The sequence below is a fragment of the Epinephelus fuscoguttatus genome, linkage group LG8 (assembly GCF_011397635.1).
Source record: "Epinephelus fuscoguttatus linkage group LG8, E.fuscoguttatus.final_Chr_v1".
NCBI lineage: Eukaryota > Metazoa > Chordata > Actinopteri > Perciformes > Serranidae > Epinephelus > Epinephelus fuscoguttatus.
In genome coordinates this window covers 29133310-29147616 of record NC_064759.1, presented here as the reverse complement: position 1 = coordinate 29147616, position 14307 = coordinate 29133310, and the positions used below count along the sequence as shown (strand labels likewise).

The 14307-nt window shown below is 40.5% G+C and overlaps 2 protein-coding genes across 7 annotated transcripts in view; one reads left to right on the top strand and one right to left on the bottom strand.

Annotated features, from left to right (window-relative positions):
* dnah5 (dynein, axonemal, heavy chain 5) overlaps positions 1 to 6525 on the top strand; it is a 146521-nt gene extending 139996 nt beyond the window's left edge. For 3 of the 4 annotated variants that reach the window (XM_049584936.1, XM_049584934.1, XM_049584937.1), the window contains one exon: positions 1354 to 3804. In XM_049584936.1, the coding sequence (XP_049440893.1) occupies positions 1354 to 1505 (152 nt within the window). In that variant the 3' untranslated portion in view covers positions 1506 to 3804. Of the gene's footprint in view, positions 1 to 1353; positions 3805 to 6397 lie in introns of those variants that run through there. The other variant, XM_049584935.1, reaches the window with a different exon arrangement.
* adcy2a (adenylate cyclase 2a) overlaps positions 3960 to 14307 on the bottom strand; it is an 88427-nt gene continuing 78079 nt past the window's right edge. For all 3 annotated transcript variants that reach the window (XM_049584943.1, XM_049584945.1, XM_049584944.1), the window contains 6 exons: positions 12366 to 12524; positions 10024 to 10170; positions 9550 to 9660; positions 9308 to 9422; positions 6383 to 6507; positions 3960 to 4530 (listed from right to left, as the gene is read on the bottom strand). In XM_049584943.1, coding sequence (XP_049440900.1) covers positions 4378 to 4530; positions 6383 to 6507; positions 9308 to 9422; positions 9550 to 9660; positions 10024 to 10170; positions 12366 to 12524 — 810 coding nt within the window. In that variant the 3' untranslated portion in view covers positions 3960 to 4377. The remainder of the gene's footprint in view (positions 4531 to 6382; positions 6508 to 9307; positions 9423 to 9549; positions 9661 to 10023; positions 10171 to 12365; positions 12525 to 14307) is intronic.

The following is a 14307-nucleotide window of genomic DNA, read 5'->3' as shown; positions in this document are numbered from 1 at the left end:
CATTTTTGTGTCTGCCACTGTTGTTAGGAACTCCTACATTACAAGCAGTGTCAGAAAAAATGTGAAACTGCTTTATTGAGCGTTTTTACCAGTTGAAATCACCTGGTCCATTTGTGTTGAAGAGGAACAGACCTCTTTGGATGGTTCAATTCCAAGTAAAAACCTCCTGAACAATAAGCACTGAATGAACTCTAACCAGAAGTTTCAGCTGGTTATAATCTGCAATCCTCACCCCTAGATACTACTAAATTCCTCTAAATCCTACACACTACTCCTTAAAGTTGAAAAAAGAATCTGTATTTTGATGTGCCTGAGTAAAAGCTCTAATCTGACCATGAGAGGCTTTAATCCTGTCTTTTCTCTACAGGATCAGTCTTTCCAGTCTTTTGTCAGTCTCAGTCTATCCCTCTTCTCTCCTCCTCAACATTTGCATCCCACGCAGTCATTCAGAATAGATGGATGTAACATTTAAATGTCAGGCAGACTAAGTGCTATTTATTTTGTCTGGGAATAGATTACCAGCAGTATGTTGCACAGCGTTTGTTCTGGATAAGACCAGACTATATTCAGGCAGGCAGCAGAGAGACGGGGCCCCTGTGGACGCCTGCGAGCGAGGCTGCCTGGGAAATGAATTAATGATCCAATGATACGCGTAATGTGGTTTGTTTACACCGTGTCCCCTCCCAGCTTCTCCCTCAAGAAGGCTGCCTGCTGGGTTTAAGTGTGTGTGTGCATCAGTGGAAAGGGGACCGGTGAGGGATGTGTCTGTAGTCAAGTGGCTGCAAGAGCATCAATGAGTACATATGTCATGCTTGTGTGTGTCATGCTTGTGTGTGTGTGTCTACTTAATTGTGACACCCTTTAAAGAGATTAGACACTGTGTATCTCTGATCACTGACCAGACAAGGGCTGTTTGTTTGCTGGTGAAATGATTGTTGGTTTTTGTGCTGATGGGGGGCAGGATTGAAAAACACTCAAGCAGCACTTCAGCATGGTGTCACTGACAGGCTAACAGCCAACCACCTACCAAGCTGCATAAAAACCAAAGAACAATAAGGTGGCGCTGTGGGAGTAGAAGGAAATAACCATGGTCTCCTAATCCGAGTTGTTTGCCTGATTTGAGCAGACTTTGACTTTATAAAAACAGATGTTTTGTTGAACACAGCTCGGTGTCCCAGTGGCATCTCCTCACTGATTTAAATATTTCATTGACTTAAATTACTTCTATGTTTCAAGATGTTTCATTATGAACTTAATTGAGAGATGATTTTACCATCTGGTTCTCTGTTTTCTGTCACTTTCCATCAAAAGTGTTAAAGATTCTGTTTTGGATTTTCTTCACCCGTGCTGCAGGTGTGAAGGACCCCCGCCTCTACTCCTGTCCAGTCTACAAGAAGCCAGTCAGGACCGACATGAATTACATCGCAGCTGTAGATCTGAAGACGTCACTTCCTCCTGAATACTGGATCCTTCGGGGCGTGGCGCTCCTCTGTGACGTCAAATGATCACTTCCTGTCAAGAAACACTGAAACACATCTTAATAGAGGTTAGCCATTATTAACTTCCCATCAGTCACATGCCCATGAGTCTGCAGGATAAACAGCTGTTACCATGGCTACCACCAGTTTTTGTTTTTGTTTTACATTTTGCAATCTACTTTGCCTGGTATCAGAGTTGTCAACTCGTTACACTTTGTAAACTTTAAACTCTAAACTTTGACAGTGTCCAATCTAACGATTTTCCTAACCAATCATGATAGACCAACATATCTGCCTGAATCTTCATATCACATCATATTAAGTCCACACTGATGCGTAACCATGCCAACATACCTGTTTTGCCATTGCTTTAAGTGTGGAGCAGAGAGAAGTGAAATAAAGTACGATGTCACGCAATATAGAGAAGACATGCAGTTTTAGCTCAGCCTCAGCTGCAGTGTCTATCTTGTCTAGCGCTCGCCATTGTTGTTATTTCTCCTCATTAGTTTTGGCGCACCGCTAGATAACAGCCTAACAACAGCTTGACAACGGCAATAGTCCTACCCATGGTGCTGATTGGCTAATCGTTAGTCCCCTGCGGTGCTCTGTGGATTTATGTCACAATGCCAGACTGATCACAACTCGATTTAGTGGGTAAATTCAAAGATCTGGACTCAGGCAACAGGAAAAAGTCTGTTGAAGGACTTTTTAAAACAAATGCAATCCTTTATATTCCCTCCTACAGTATCATCTGTCATAAAGTGACAGAAAGACCATTTGTCATTTCACAGTGCAGCACATGTCAGGAGTGGAGCTCAAATAATGCATTTAGTTCAGTCAAGAGAAGGTCAACTGAGGAATGATCAAATTTGAAACATCATGTCAGTGTTAATCTGTTTAGCTTGAGGTCAAAGGGGACAAAGACCGCTGTATCATGATGACTGAGGGTCAGCTATAAGCATCTGGATTTCTCAGACTCTTGTTTCAGTTCAGTACTTTTTCAAGCTTGGCCTTCAGTGAGCTGTGGCTGCAGTGTACCTGCACAGCTTGACTCTTTTTTAATTACAATTATGTCAAGCACATGAGAGCAGCAATGCATCACAGGATATTTCTTTTCACAGGAAGTGGTTGGCTCACTAATCATCTAATCACCATCTTGAGTGGGCCCTACCCTGATTGTATCCAATTGTACTTTTAATTTTAAAACTGAGATAAAATTGAAGCTGCAGTGCAGAGCAGACTGTACTGCTTCACTCAGTGATTCAACACTGGCCCTGATGAGTCCAGACAAACTGTATCTGTCCCATCTGCTCACCAGGGGCATCACCCAATGTCAACTTTGTAGCGCAGTCTTGAGTCAAACACATGTTGAACCACAGAGGAATAATTCTCGTCAGGAACTAGGTATTGGATTTATGTCATCCAATTAGTTGATTGCTGCCATGTAACAGCCTCACACAGACCAATTTCGGCAACTAAAGAGTATCAGGACGTGGAGGAATATTATCGTCCTGCTGTTTATGGTAAATTTAAATCACAGCACGCTCCTGTCGTGTTAATAGTCATTTTTAAAGAACCTGGCAGGAAAATAACACTCAGTAGAACTGAAATACATAGAAATTTTAATGAAGTTTTTACAAAAAACAATGGCATCATCAAAACATCAAAACACTTTTTTGGTAGTATTTTCTTTTGTTACAAAACCACCGTACCATATGCACTCTAAAGCTACCCTGTACACAGATCAGGCTTGGGCTTCCCAGATTAAAATCGTTGTACTAAAATCATCTCTATCCCCCCTTTGTTTTCCACTTGTTGTACTCCAGCCTGACTTGACAACAAAAAAACAGATTTTCCATTTTTTTTAGCAGACATCTGACCCATGCCATAACGACTTAGAATATTTTTAGCTTTGTGTAGAGTCAATAAAGATGATTAAAGTGCAAGGACAGTTTTGGGAAACTTGGCCCTGCATGAATATCACAATATATTCATAGATTATTTTTTTAATGCTTTTCCTTTTATTGACCACCTGTAAAATACATCCAAGACTCTGTTCTTCTAACAAGGTTGATGGAGTTATATGTACACATATGTGTGTCTCCTTGTTGGCTGGCTGTTTTTACTTCTCCTTAGCAACAGTGGTCATGCAGTTTTCCCTTGCAACATTTGTCCCTTGATTTTATTTGAATGATCAGATCCTCCTCCTGTGACCTTTTGTATCAGTTTGTAAAAATTTGGTTAAGCTGGGGCACGCAAACGTCCTCATATCCATTACAGCAGCATCTTTTTTTTTTTTTTTTTTTATTGTATTAATTCTGAAATTCTTGTCTTTTGGATGCTCTCCATGAGGCCATGATGTGAAAATCGTAGGCATGTTCCTTGTTTTTCTGCTTCTTACTGTACATTGTTTGACATCCAAAATGTACTATGTCCTGCAAAGTGAACAGAATAAAAACTCTGTTTTTGATGTACCTGACTAAAAAAGAGGCTTTCATGGCAAAGCGACAGCCACAAGCCTCCCAGAGCTGAGTCAGAATACTAATTTAGACCATTTCAGAGTCTTCTCTCTGAACTTGTATTAGACCTGACTGACTTGTGCCACTGTGGCTTTTCTGGATCCAACATTCAAATTACAATATTTCAGGGGTTATTGCCTACTTGCTGTACATGCTACACTTACAGTTACATAAGTGACTAAATGTATACTATAGCTGTGGCATAGGGAACTTGCAATGCAACATTAAAATCACATTTCTATCCTTGCAGCACAGACCTGCTTCCCTTTGTTTCACACGTTGTCTCTGTTACGAGAGCATTGGGAGGATTAAACCTCCTCCGTCTGTAATGAAGTCCTGTTCTTTGTGCCTGTGTAAATTCAGCATATTCTGAACCAGTCTTACGGCATTACATTCCCTTGGGACAGTGAGCGGGTCATCTCTGTGTGCACAAAGTAGGTCTTGAGCTCTCCTTTGCCCTTGACATTGATGATGCCTCTGCAAGAGCACATGTAGCCCAGGGTAAGAAGGATGCGACTTGTCTCCTCCGTCACCTACAGGGAGAACCAGATGGGTAATGTCCATTTTGCTTATCGTACACAACTGAATTAAATTCCTGCAGGCAAACACTCAGCTCTCCAAAGGAATACATTTACAGAAACAGAGGAAAACATCTGCTGACCATTAACTATTGAGTAGCTCTCACCAGACCTCTACTGTATTATAGCTGACAAAATCAGGCGTTGAGTTGGTTATTAGTGTTTCAAGATTGAAAAAACCTGCATGTTAGCAGAGCTGCAATCACAGGTGCCTCCCATCATACAGGATGTCTGTGTTCTACCTTTGAATAACTCAAGATTTCTTGTTGCCACTGCACATCTTAAAATATCAACAGGCTATCTTGGAATGCAATTCAGAGCACTGCAATTGTACTGCACTGCACAGCAGATGGCTCTATCAAATGTGTACAGGCTGTGAAGTGTAATACAGCCCTCTGAAGACTGAATGATTCTCACAGCCACATGCCATGCAGGTGAAAAACCATTCGATCCTATCAGTGCTCAGGCAGCGTGAAACTGTAAGATTTGAAGATGTCACATGATGTTAAGGTGACGTGATGTCCTTGCTGCCAGAAATAGAACGAGCATGGGGAAGAAGAGTTTCATCTTTTAAACATCCGTACTGACATTTAAAATGTCTCTATACGAAAACTGAAGGGTGCTGCTGCTTTGAAAGAAATAGTCATCTTCAACCACAATGTGATGGTTGACAGATACAGACTTCTCAAAGTTCTGCTTTCTTCTTGAATGCATCACAGAAAATGGTGAAGTTGGAGTTATACTTTAGTTTTTGTTATCTTCAACAAATCCTGTGAAAACGTTAGTCTATGTTAATACTCTCCAACTTTCCTGCCCTGTGTGGCTCTCAGCCACAAGTCCATTCACTCCTTCTGAAGAGTGAAGTGGTAGTGTAAGCTAACATTAGCTCACTTTGAACTTTGCCCCAAAAGGCAAGCAGCAAAACACATCTGAACAAGCTGTAGCCCCAACTACTTTATAACATTTTACCAACCCTAATTGGGCACAACGACTGAAAGCAGATTGTTAAACTGTCCTTGACTCATTCAAAATAAACCTTGAACCATCCATCATCCAGGCAAAGCTCCTGGACCAGCTGGTGGTACGCCTATATATTTCTTTTTTCTGAGGGTCTCATTTATACACTTGTCTTCGTTTCCCAAAGTGCCCCCCACCCGCCAATTTTTATGCAGATTTTAAGGTACAGATCTGTGAGTTTGCCTCACAGCAAAATAGTGGTTAAGCCAAGGATGTGATTCAGTGGTTGCCTGACAACAATAAACAAAAAAGACACAGCAAGCTGTAAAAAGTGCTCTGTCTGATTGGGGCAAGCCTCAACAAAAAAAAGGCAGTGCGGTGCAACATGTCCTGTCTGATCAGGTCTACTCCCTAAAATAATCATATCATTAAACTGTACGTGCAACTTATTTAAGAGACACAGGTCAATGCAGCTACAATGCTAGTTTGGTGTTATTGCATGATGACAAAAAATGATTTGCAATTAAATTAAGTAAGCATTTCATCATTTTTCAGTCACAAGATTGCACCTGTTGTCATATAGGCTCTTTTTTCCCCCAACAAAATTATTATTTTTTGCCCCAATCAAGGGATGCTTGGCTGTAAAAATATTTCACTGAGCGTACATTATTGAACCACTGATGTATGCTGTACCTTCTGGACAACAGTGGGGCTCTTTGGCACAGAGAAAAACAACATCAGGCTTTCATAGATGATACTTGTTAGGATCAGTTGTTGGCTTTGTTCTTCTCATGTGATGTGTTGACAATAAGACAAATGGAGGATATCAGCAGACATATTCCTTAATTACCTGTATTTTTCCCAGGACTCCAGTGCTGTCCATTCTGCTGGCTACATTCACTGTGTTCCCCCAGATATCATACTGTGGCTTCTGGGCTCCAATGACTCCTGCTATCACTGGACCATGGTTAATACCTGTCAAAAGGACACCAAACAACTAGTGAACATTCCAGTAATATCTGTACTATATTTACTCAGTTATATTCTACCATTCTTGTTTTTAATGTAAATGGGAAATAGTACACAGGACATATCAGTGTTTGGTGCACATTTATACATTTCAAGCAAAATTACAGTTGATTTATTGTATTTTCCTGTCAATGCATTTTTTAGGTGGTGGATTATGTAGCACCCCACAAGTGTTAATCAGGACACAGCTATATCAGGCACATTATAATGATTTAGTTTCCATTTCTGATGTCATACAAGAACAGTATTAAAATCCATTTTTGATATCACTGATTAATTATTGAGTGCAGCTCCAAAAGGCCTTCAGCAAGAGACCTGCTGCTTTCAGAATAAACAAAGCTTTTCACAAGATTTCATCAGAACATGAGAAAAAGTAGAAGCTAAATGCAGCTGAACTCTTAATCCCCCACACTCTCAGCACCTCTGCTAAGCAGGCTCTGGGGCTTTTCACAGCACTGAGATGACACTGGGCCTCTCTTCACTCTGGCTTCTGAGTCAATTTCCAGATTGCTGGAAATTGTGATCTGCACACACAGGCACACGGCCAGTGGTTTGGTCCAGTCCCAGTGGGTAGCAACTTGTATCCCTCTCTGGTAGAGCGTTTTAGGCCCGCCTGGAAGCAGCGGGTTGTTCAGTCGTGCACAGGCACACTGCTGAGTTAATGGAGCATGCCATGCTGCGATCCTCACAGACAGGTTGAAGGTATCGAACTCCGACTCTTACTGCATGCAGGGAACTGGGACCTGCCCGCAAGCTCTTCTCTTCAATTCTGCCTCTATGCTTTAGTTGGTCTCTCTGTCTTACTCTGCTGTTGTGTTGCCATGACTATACCCATGTCTTCCTGCAAAACATGACTTATTTTCATGTTATTTAGCCATGCGTTCTGCTGCTCTAAAAATAGAATGAAATGGCTGCATAAAGGCTATGTGTGCATGCCAGGTTGTAACATGCCAATGGAGCATACAGCTACAGTCAAGTTAATTACTTTAAGGAAACCTCCAGTTGTGTGGTTCTAAACTAAAGAATAAGATATGATTTCTGCCAACACAAGAACAAGTCAGTAAGGGTCGCAGTTCTAATCGAGCAGCAGAGACATTGTTGTACTCTCATATTTCATTTCATATCTGCAGCATTTTGATGTCTGACAGACAAAATATATATTTAAAGCCTTCAACATTTTCCATTCTCAGTCTGTGGTCAGTTACATTGACAGGTGAAATGATGGTCCCATACCACACCCCATCAGTAGAATTGTCTTGCCTGAATATTAATATTGATTATTACTCTGTTATATCATTATAAAGCATGTCAGTGTATGCCAAATGACAGATTAGATGAAACTGGACAGTTGGAATATCGTTATCATTAGTTTACCAGGGAACAACAACAACAACAACAACAAAAAAGGGGGGGGGGGGAATAAAAACTATATTTTTGAGAATTAAACAAATGCAATGGTTTGAAATTTGTGATTCAAACTTATTGATCACAAACAGCAGCCAAATTAGGAAGTGGTAATTTGGCACTGCTGCCAAAACAGAAGTAAGTAATTTTTCCAATCTCAGAAAGTCTAAGGCTACTGGAAGAAAAGCAGAAGGCTATATAAGCTATCCTACACATATGAAGCGGGGGGTCCTCCTCATGGAAAATTTGCACGTCAAACACTTAATTTCCTGCATTCTGCAGACTTTATAGGCACCCGTTTATGGTGAAAATGTCTTATGTGAGGGAAAACAATATTTAGGCAGAAGGAGACAATTATAAAAAAAAAAAGGAAAATAACAATGGAATATAATGCAGTAAGGCTCTAAAAAATTCTGTATTACCTCCAAATATTTATTCATTAAGTGTTATCTCTGAGTCAGCACACATGTAAGCATTAATTACTCTTCAGTCCTCGTTTGTGTCTTTTGTTTGGGGTGGAAAACTCTTCAAATGTGAATGTGGCACCAATTCATGCCAATGAAACAGAACTAATTCACAAAATTTCTGCTCATGTTTAAAACTTTCTGCACATTCAGTGAGCTGTGCATAATATTACTGCTTCACTAGTGTATTAGTATCCCTTCAGACCGTCTGACAGAGAGCCCCATTTGGGACCCTCTCTGGAGGAAACAAAATTTAGGGCAGTGGCCAGGCACTGTTTTTCATTGGAGGTGGAAAACTGAAACTATATCAAACAACAAGCAAGAAAGTTGACTGTACAGTCATCACTTTTGCAAAAAAAAAAAAAAAAAAAGAGTTGAGCGCAGCCCCAAACCCTCGCCTGAGTGTGTGTCTCTCTCTCTCTCTGACTATAATACAGTTGCTTGTGGTTTTCCAATGCACCACACTCAGAAGTAGGATAGCTTTCTTCTTTCATGCACGGTGAAATAATTTATTGTTTCAATGTGCTTGAGGAGCACACCTAGAGCATCGGGGCATACCGTTACATAGTAAACAATGAAAAGCTGTGCACAAGCCTCCTCTTTAGAGGGTAGAGCCTTGTCCCCGTTGAGCAGCTAAGAAACGCAAAGTTAGGCAATTGCTTCAAATAATCTCTTTTTTAAGATAGTAACTGTATTCAGAATACCACAAATTTAAAGTGTAACAAAATACAGTCACTCATATTTTGTATTTTAAATATATTATTTAGTTACGTACACCCCAACCTCTGACAGTGTGCCAAGTTTTTAGTTGCTTAATAAATACTGAACTCACTCTCACAGCACTTTGATTTTAAGAACAGCTTTTGTGTGTAACTCACCAACTCTGAGTTTGAAGTCATTGAAGGAGTGTTTGTTAATAACATCCAGCTTCCCCACCAAGGCAAATGCAAACTCTACCATGGTCCCTATGTGCATGTACTGCCTGTCATGCTCCTGGGAAACAGTGAGGAAATGCAACCAGTTAACACATTCAGTTCTAGTTAAATAAAAGTTGGGTTAGGTGACCAAAAAAAAAAAAAAAAGATTGATCAGGATTTTCAAGTGTGTGTGATGAGCCTACCTGTGATGTGTACTCAGGCCCAGGTGATGCGTTCAGCCCAGTAGCAGCCATGTAAGTACTGCCAATAGTCTTGATCTTTTCCACACCACTGAATTTAGGTTTGGACAGCAGCTACACGCACAGATACAAACACAATGCACACAAAAGCTAAAACAATGAGACATAGTTTATGGCAGAAGTGTCATTTTTAAATGATAAGTGTACATCCATATGCATATATAGGCCACACTACATTTATGCAGTATACAGATTTCTAAGAAATATCTGAGGTTTTGGGGGGTTTTCTCCTGTTTGCGAAAGCCTCTCAAAATGTTTAGTTTCCACTTCAGGAAAGTGTGACTTGAGAAACATATTTCACAGTATCAAATCACATTCTACTAGAAAATCACGGAAACCTACCCTACTCTGTTCATTACAAGCGTTTGTGATGCACATGCAGGGTGTTGTTAAGGTTGCAGGAGTGAGGGTTATTACCTCGTCAAAATCAGCAATGATTTCGTTGAGGAGCCTGAGGCACTCTAATCCCTCTTTGTTGACGTCAGATTCGGTGTAGAACTCTTTAAAGTCTGGGATGGAGGCGAACATGACACACACCAGGTCATAGGACTGGTGGTACAGATCCTGCATGACAAAATACAGACATCAGCACAGACAGCTGCAAAACAATGTTATAAAATTGTTATAAAACTATTAAGCCACAGACTTATTAACATAGATGGAAAACACATTAGATTTGCATGTATTCTGTGTATATTTAAGCTTAGAAATACTTGATATTATTCAGTAAAAACACCGGTGGGACCAGAGAGCAGACAAAACTCAAGTGATAAACCAGACAGATAAAGTAAACAAATCACCCAAATAACAGCGACTCTAAAATCCATTAGACCAGCAGCTTGCTCCTGGATCCTGCTCAAGTGCAGGAAAAGAGTCATTCGCTGACTCTTCATTCAGAGTTTTTGCAGCAGAAGCATCATTCCTATCTAAATTCACATGACCTCCAGGATACCACGTCCTCTAAACTTCCTGAGATGTAAAACTTTACTTTTCACAGTTCCCAGTGTGAGAAGCACTCAGGAGATATAACAGGATTCAGGATGATGAATGAGAAAGTCTCTCAGGCAAGTCAGCAAATTCACCCAGACTGTGTCTCCCAATGCTTTGTCATCTTTATAGGTAATTAATCAAGTGCCAATTCCATTAAAAACGGTATTTAACTTATTACTACCTGAATTTTAGCACTGAAGATCCGGAAGAGCCGGAAGAGCCAGTGACTTAATTTACAGTACTTTGTACTCACTGTAAAGCACTTTATGTACCTTTTTACAACTTTAATTCTCTGTTGCACTTTCTGGTTGTGGCTGTGTCATTTTCTTAATAAACTTTTGAATTATACATCACACTCAGTACGTTTACATAGACAGTTTTAATCCACTTTCATTCGTAATGAAAGGCTATTCCGATTAAAAGTGGCCATGTAAACGGTCATTCCGATTGAAAATTCAATCAAATTAAAGGGGGTGGTTTATTCCGTTTGTCATTCCGAATGAAAGAATTTTGTGTGCACGTAAACGCTCATTCCTCTTTAAGTTCATTCTGGTCTTTCTGCGCATCCTCGTTTCCTTGCCCTTCTGGCGCGATAACGTATATAGCACGCATAGCAACGGGCTGAAATAAAGCAGTCGGACTCGTTGCACTCACCGGTTTCCATACGCCAAAGCACGGTCTTCTATCTCCCTTCTTCGACCTTCTACCTCCCTTCTCCTCCTCAACAGACGAAGCATTAGCAGAACAAGGTTGTTGACGTACTGCTGCTTCAAGAATATAAGCAAAACAAGCCCGAAAAAGGCACTAAGAACAGCAGCATCAAGCATCTTGTTATCCGGAGCGAGGACTACAGTGTTTTCTTCCAGTAAACGTAAATACTTCACAATTGTCCCGCCCCCTATCCAATCAGAAACCTTCCCTGCCCCAAACCTTGCGCAGACCCAAATAAAGGCGATTAAACTCATCTCCCCTGTAAACCCTTATTTGAAATGAATATTTCTCATGTAAAGTACCTGGAAAAACTTTAATTCCGAATGATTTCATTCAGATTTATTTCATTCTGAATGAGAAGCCATCATGTAACCGTAGCCACTGAAGAGCTCAACATTAAGGAACGACCAGAGCAAGTAAAATGCAATGTCAAGCTAGCATCTTTGTGAAGAGCTGCACATGCACAGTATCTATCAAGCACTCACAAGAAAACAGCATCGGATATAGATAACATTTACAAACTGAAGCGCGTGCAAGCATTTCATTTATCCTGGAAACAGGAATTTAGTTGGTGTTAGATGTGGGAGAAAATCTCACTATGTTTTGTGCGGTGTGAGAGCAAGGCAGATAAAACAGAGCCGTTTCTCATGACAATTAACTTCATTTTGTACAGGTAAGTAAAATTTGACCTTGAGCAAATACATTTCTGACCCACTTGCCCAACCGGCAAAGTGGAACAAAAGAACATTAACCCCAACATTGTCTCACTATAAAAAGAGCATAACTTTTAATATTAATGCCCATCCTGGTTTTTGGGTGCATTCAAATTTAACATAATTAACAGCAAAGAAATCAATTGTACATATTTTAGATCTATTGTTAGATCTTTGAGGTAAGCTTATTTAATGTCTGATCAGAGCTATAATGGATCTTGGCATATAGCCACTGGTGCTCCAAGACCTCTGTGCAGTCACAATGCCTCCTGCATCCATTTGTCAAAACACAATCTACATGATCCTCCATATCTGTAATGGAAAGAAAACATAATAACTGCCTACCTCATTCTTCCAGTTGCGTGCCAGGAAGTGTTCTGCAACATGTGCAGGCAGGACATTCTCCAACAAAACCCGGTTGAGGTTCTCCATCGTTTCAATCTCCTCGCACTCCTTCTTGAACTTGTTCTTCCACAGAAAGTCTAACCTACAGTAATATTCATTCTGTTACAAGAGGACACAAAGGTGAAGAGACTGAAGGTACAGCTGCACAGCTTGCTTCCATCAAGTCACAGAGAAAAACAGAAACAGCCAAAAAGGTGGATTCCACCCAGGCTTAAAGACAGAGACGAAAACGTAACACTGAAAACAACATGGGCCACAACTTTGTCACATTTACGACACTCAAACAACTCTCATCGAGAAAGACAGAAACACAGCGGTTTATGCAGCTTTTAGTCACAAATGAAAAGCTACAAAACGCATTACTTTACAACCACTACATCCAGAAGACTGTTCCATGAACAGGCAGAGTCATTTCAGGACAGGTGAGGAATGACTTTCTCTAGTGAGAAAATTGTGGGTACAATTTGCAATGTGACATTTCATTTTCTCCTATGTGGGTGAAGTGCTCACAGCTCAGGTGCTCTATGGTGATGGCTCTATTTAAGCCTGTTCCTGAGCAGCACACGATGAACCGATTTCATAAAGAGGATGCAACAACCAAGGAGAAACATGTCTGGGTAATGATTTGATGGAAAAATGATTGAGCAGAGAAAGTGATATGATTCGATATTAGAAATATACTTGTTACAGTCACAGAGAAAAAAAGGGGGGTGGTGCAAAGACGTGTGTATGTATACACACTAGAGCAACGTGTGTGAGACTGAGCAGATCTTAATAAATGGCATCAGTTATTTTTGCTGTACAGACGGTTGCTCTAGGGACATCCGTACTCTGTCTTCTGCAAATACGTTTATTATCCACTCGCACTCAATCTGCCTAATGTTTCTGTCTAGATGTGAGGCTCTGTATCAAAATCCAGCAGCACTTATTGCAGGAAGTGTATCATCACATTTTCTTAATTTTGTAAGACAGAAGCCTGAAGCACCCACAGAAACAGAAGTTCCCAATGGGAATTCAAAGTGTGTCAATGTAACCAATTTAATTTTTCACACTGAATAATGCAGACAGCACATACACTCTGTGTACTGTGATGCCAAACAAGTGTCACTGCGATGTTGGCACACTTGAAAATGTCTAATTTATTTGTGAGTGTAGTGTCAGCTATGCAGATGCACGGGATGCATGTGCTTTTGCTCACACCTGTTTATCCACTCATGTAGTCAGTATGATTTTTCTGGACATGGTTCAGTCCCCACAGGGAGGGAGAAGTGTAGCAGCCATGCTGTTATTTCAGTACACAGTAGAGCTCAGGGGATCGGCTGCATCCAATTTAATGATAAGCTCTGATATAAAACAGAAATATGACTCTGCCCATGTCTTCTCTCACTGACAGAGATTGCTGGAACTTCATCCTGCATCCAAGTCTATTCTGAACCATAAAAATAAAGTATGCATGCACATTCACATGTGGACATACACACGAGTACGTGTCCGACAAAACCGATGGCCAAGGACCAGTAAAAGATTATATAGAGCAAGGGGCCTTGAGCATGTTTTAGAACATCATCGTTTTGAAAACACGCGACCAGTGAAATGCATTCACTTAAATACATGCGGGTAAGTTGAAATGCATTATGCGATGCACTCAGCTTCTTACCGGTACTTAAATAAATGTCACCGATGAAAAATTGTGAGGATACAAAAAGACGACAAACTCTCTACTTTTGGGGAAACAAATAATACTCCTGGGTGCAAAACAGGGACTGTGGTATATTTTATACAGTGAACATATACAAGGGGCCTTTAAAACAGATCTACTGGTTGGTTGTGCCAGTGGAGAAATAAATGTTATGGTTGAGACTGACACTGCATGTACTATGTA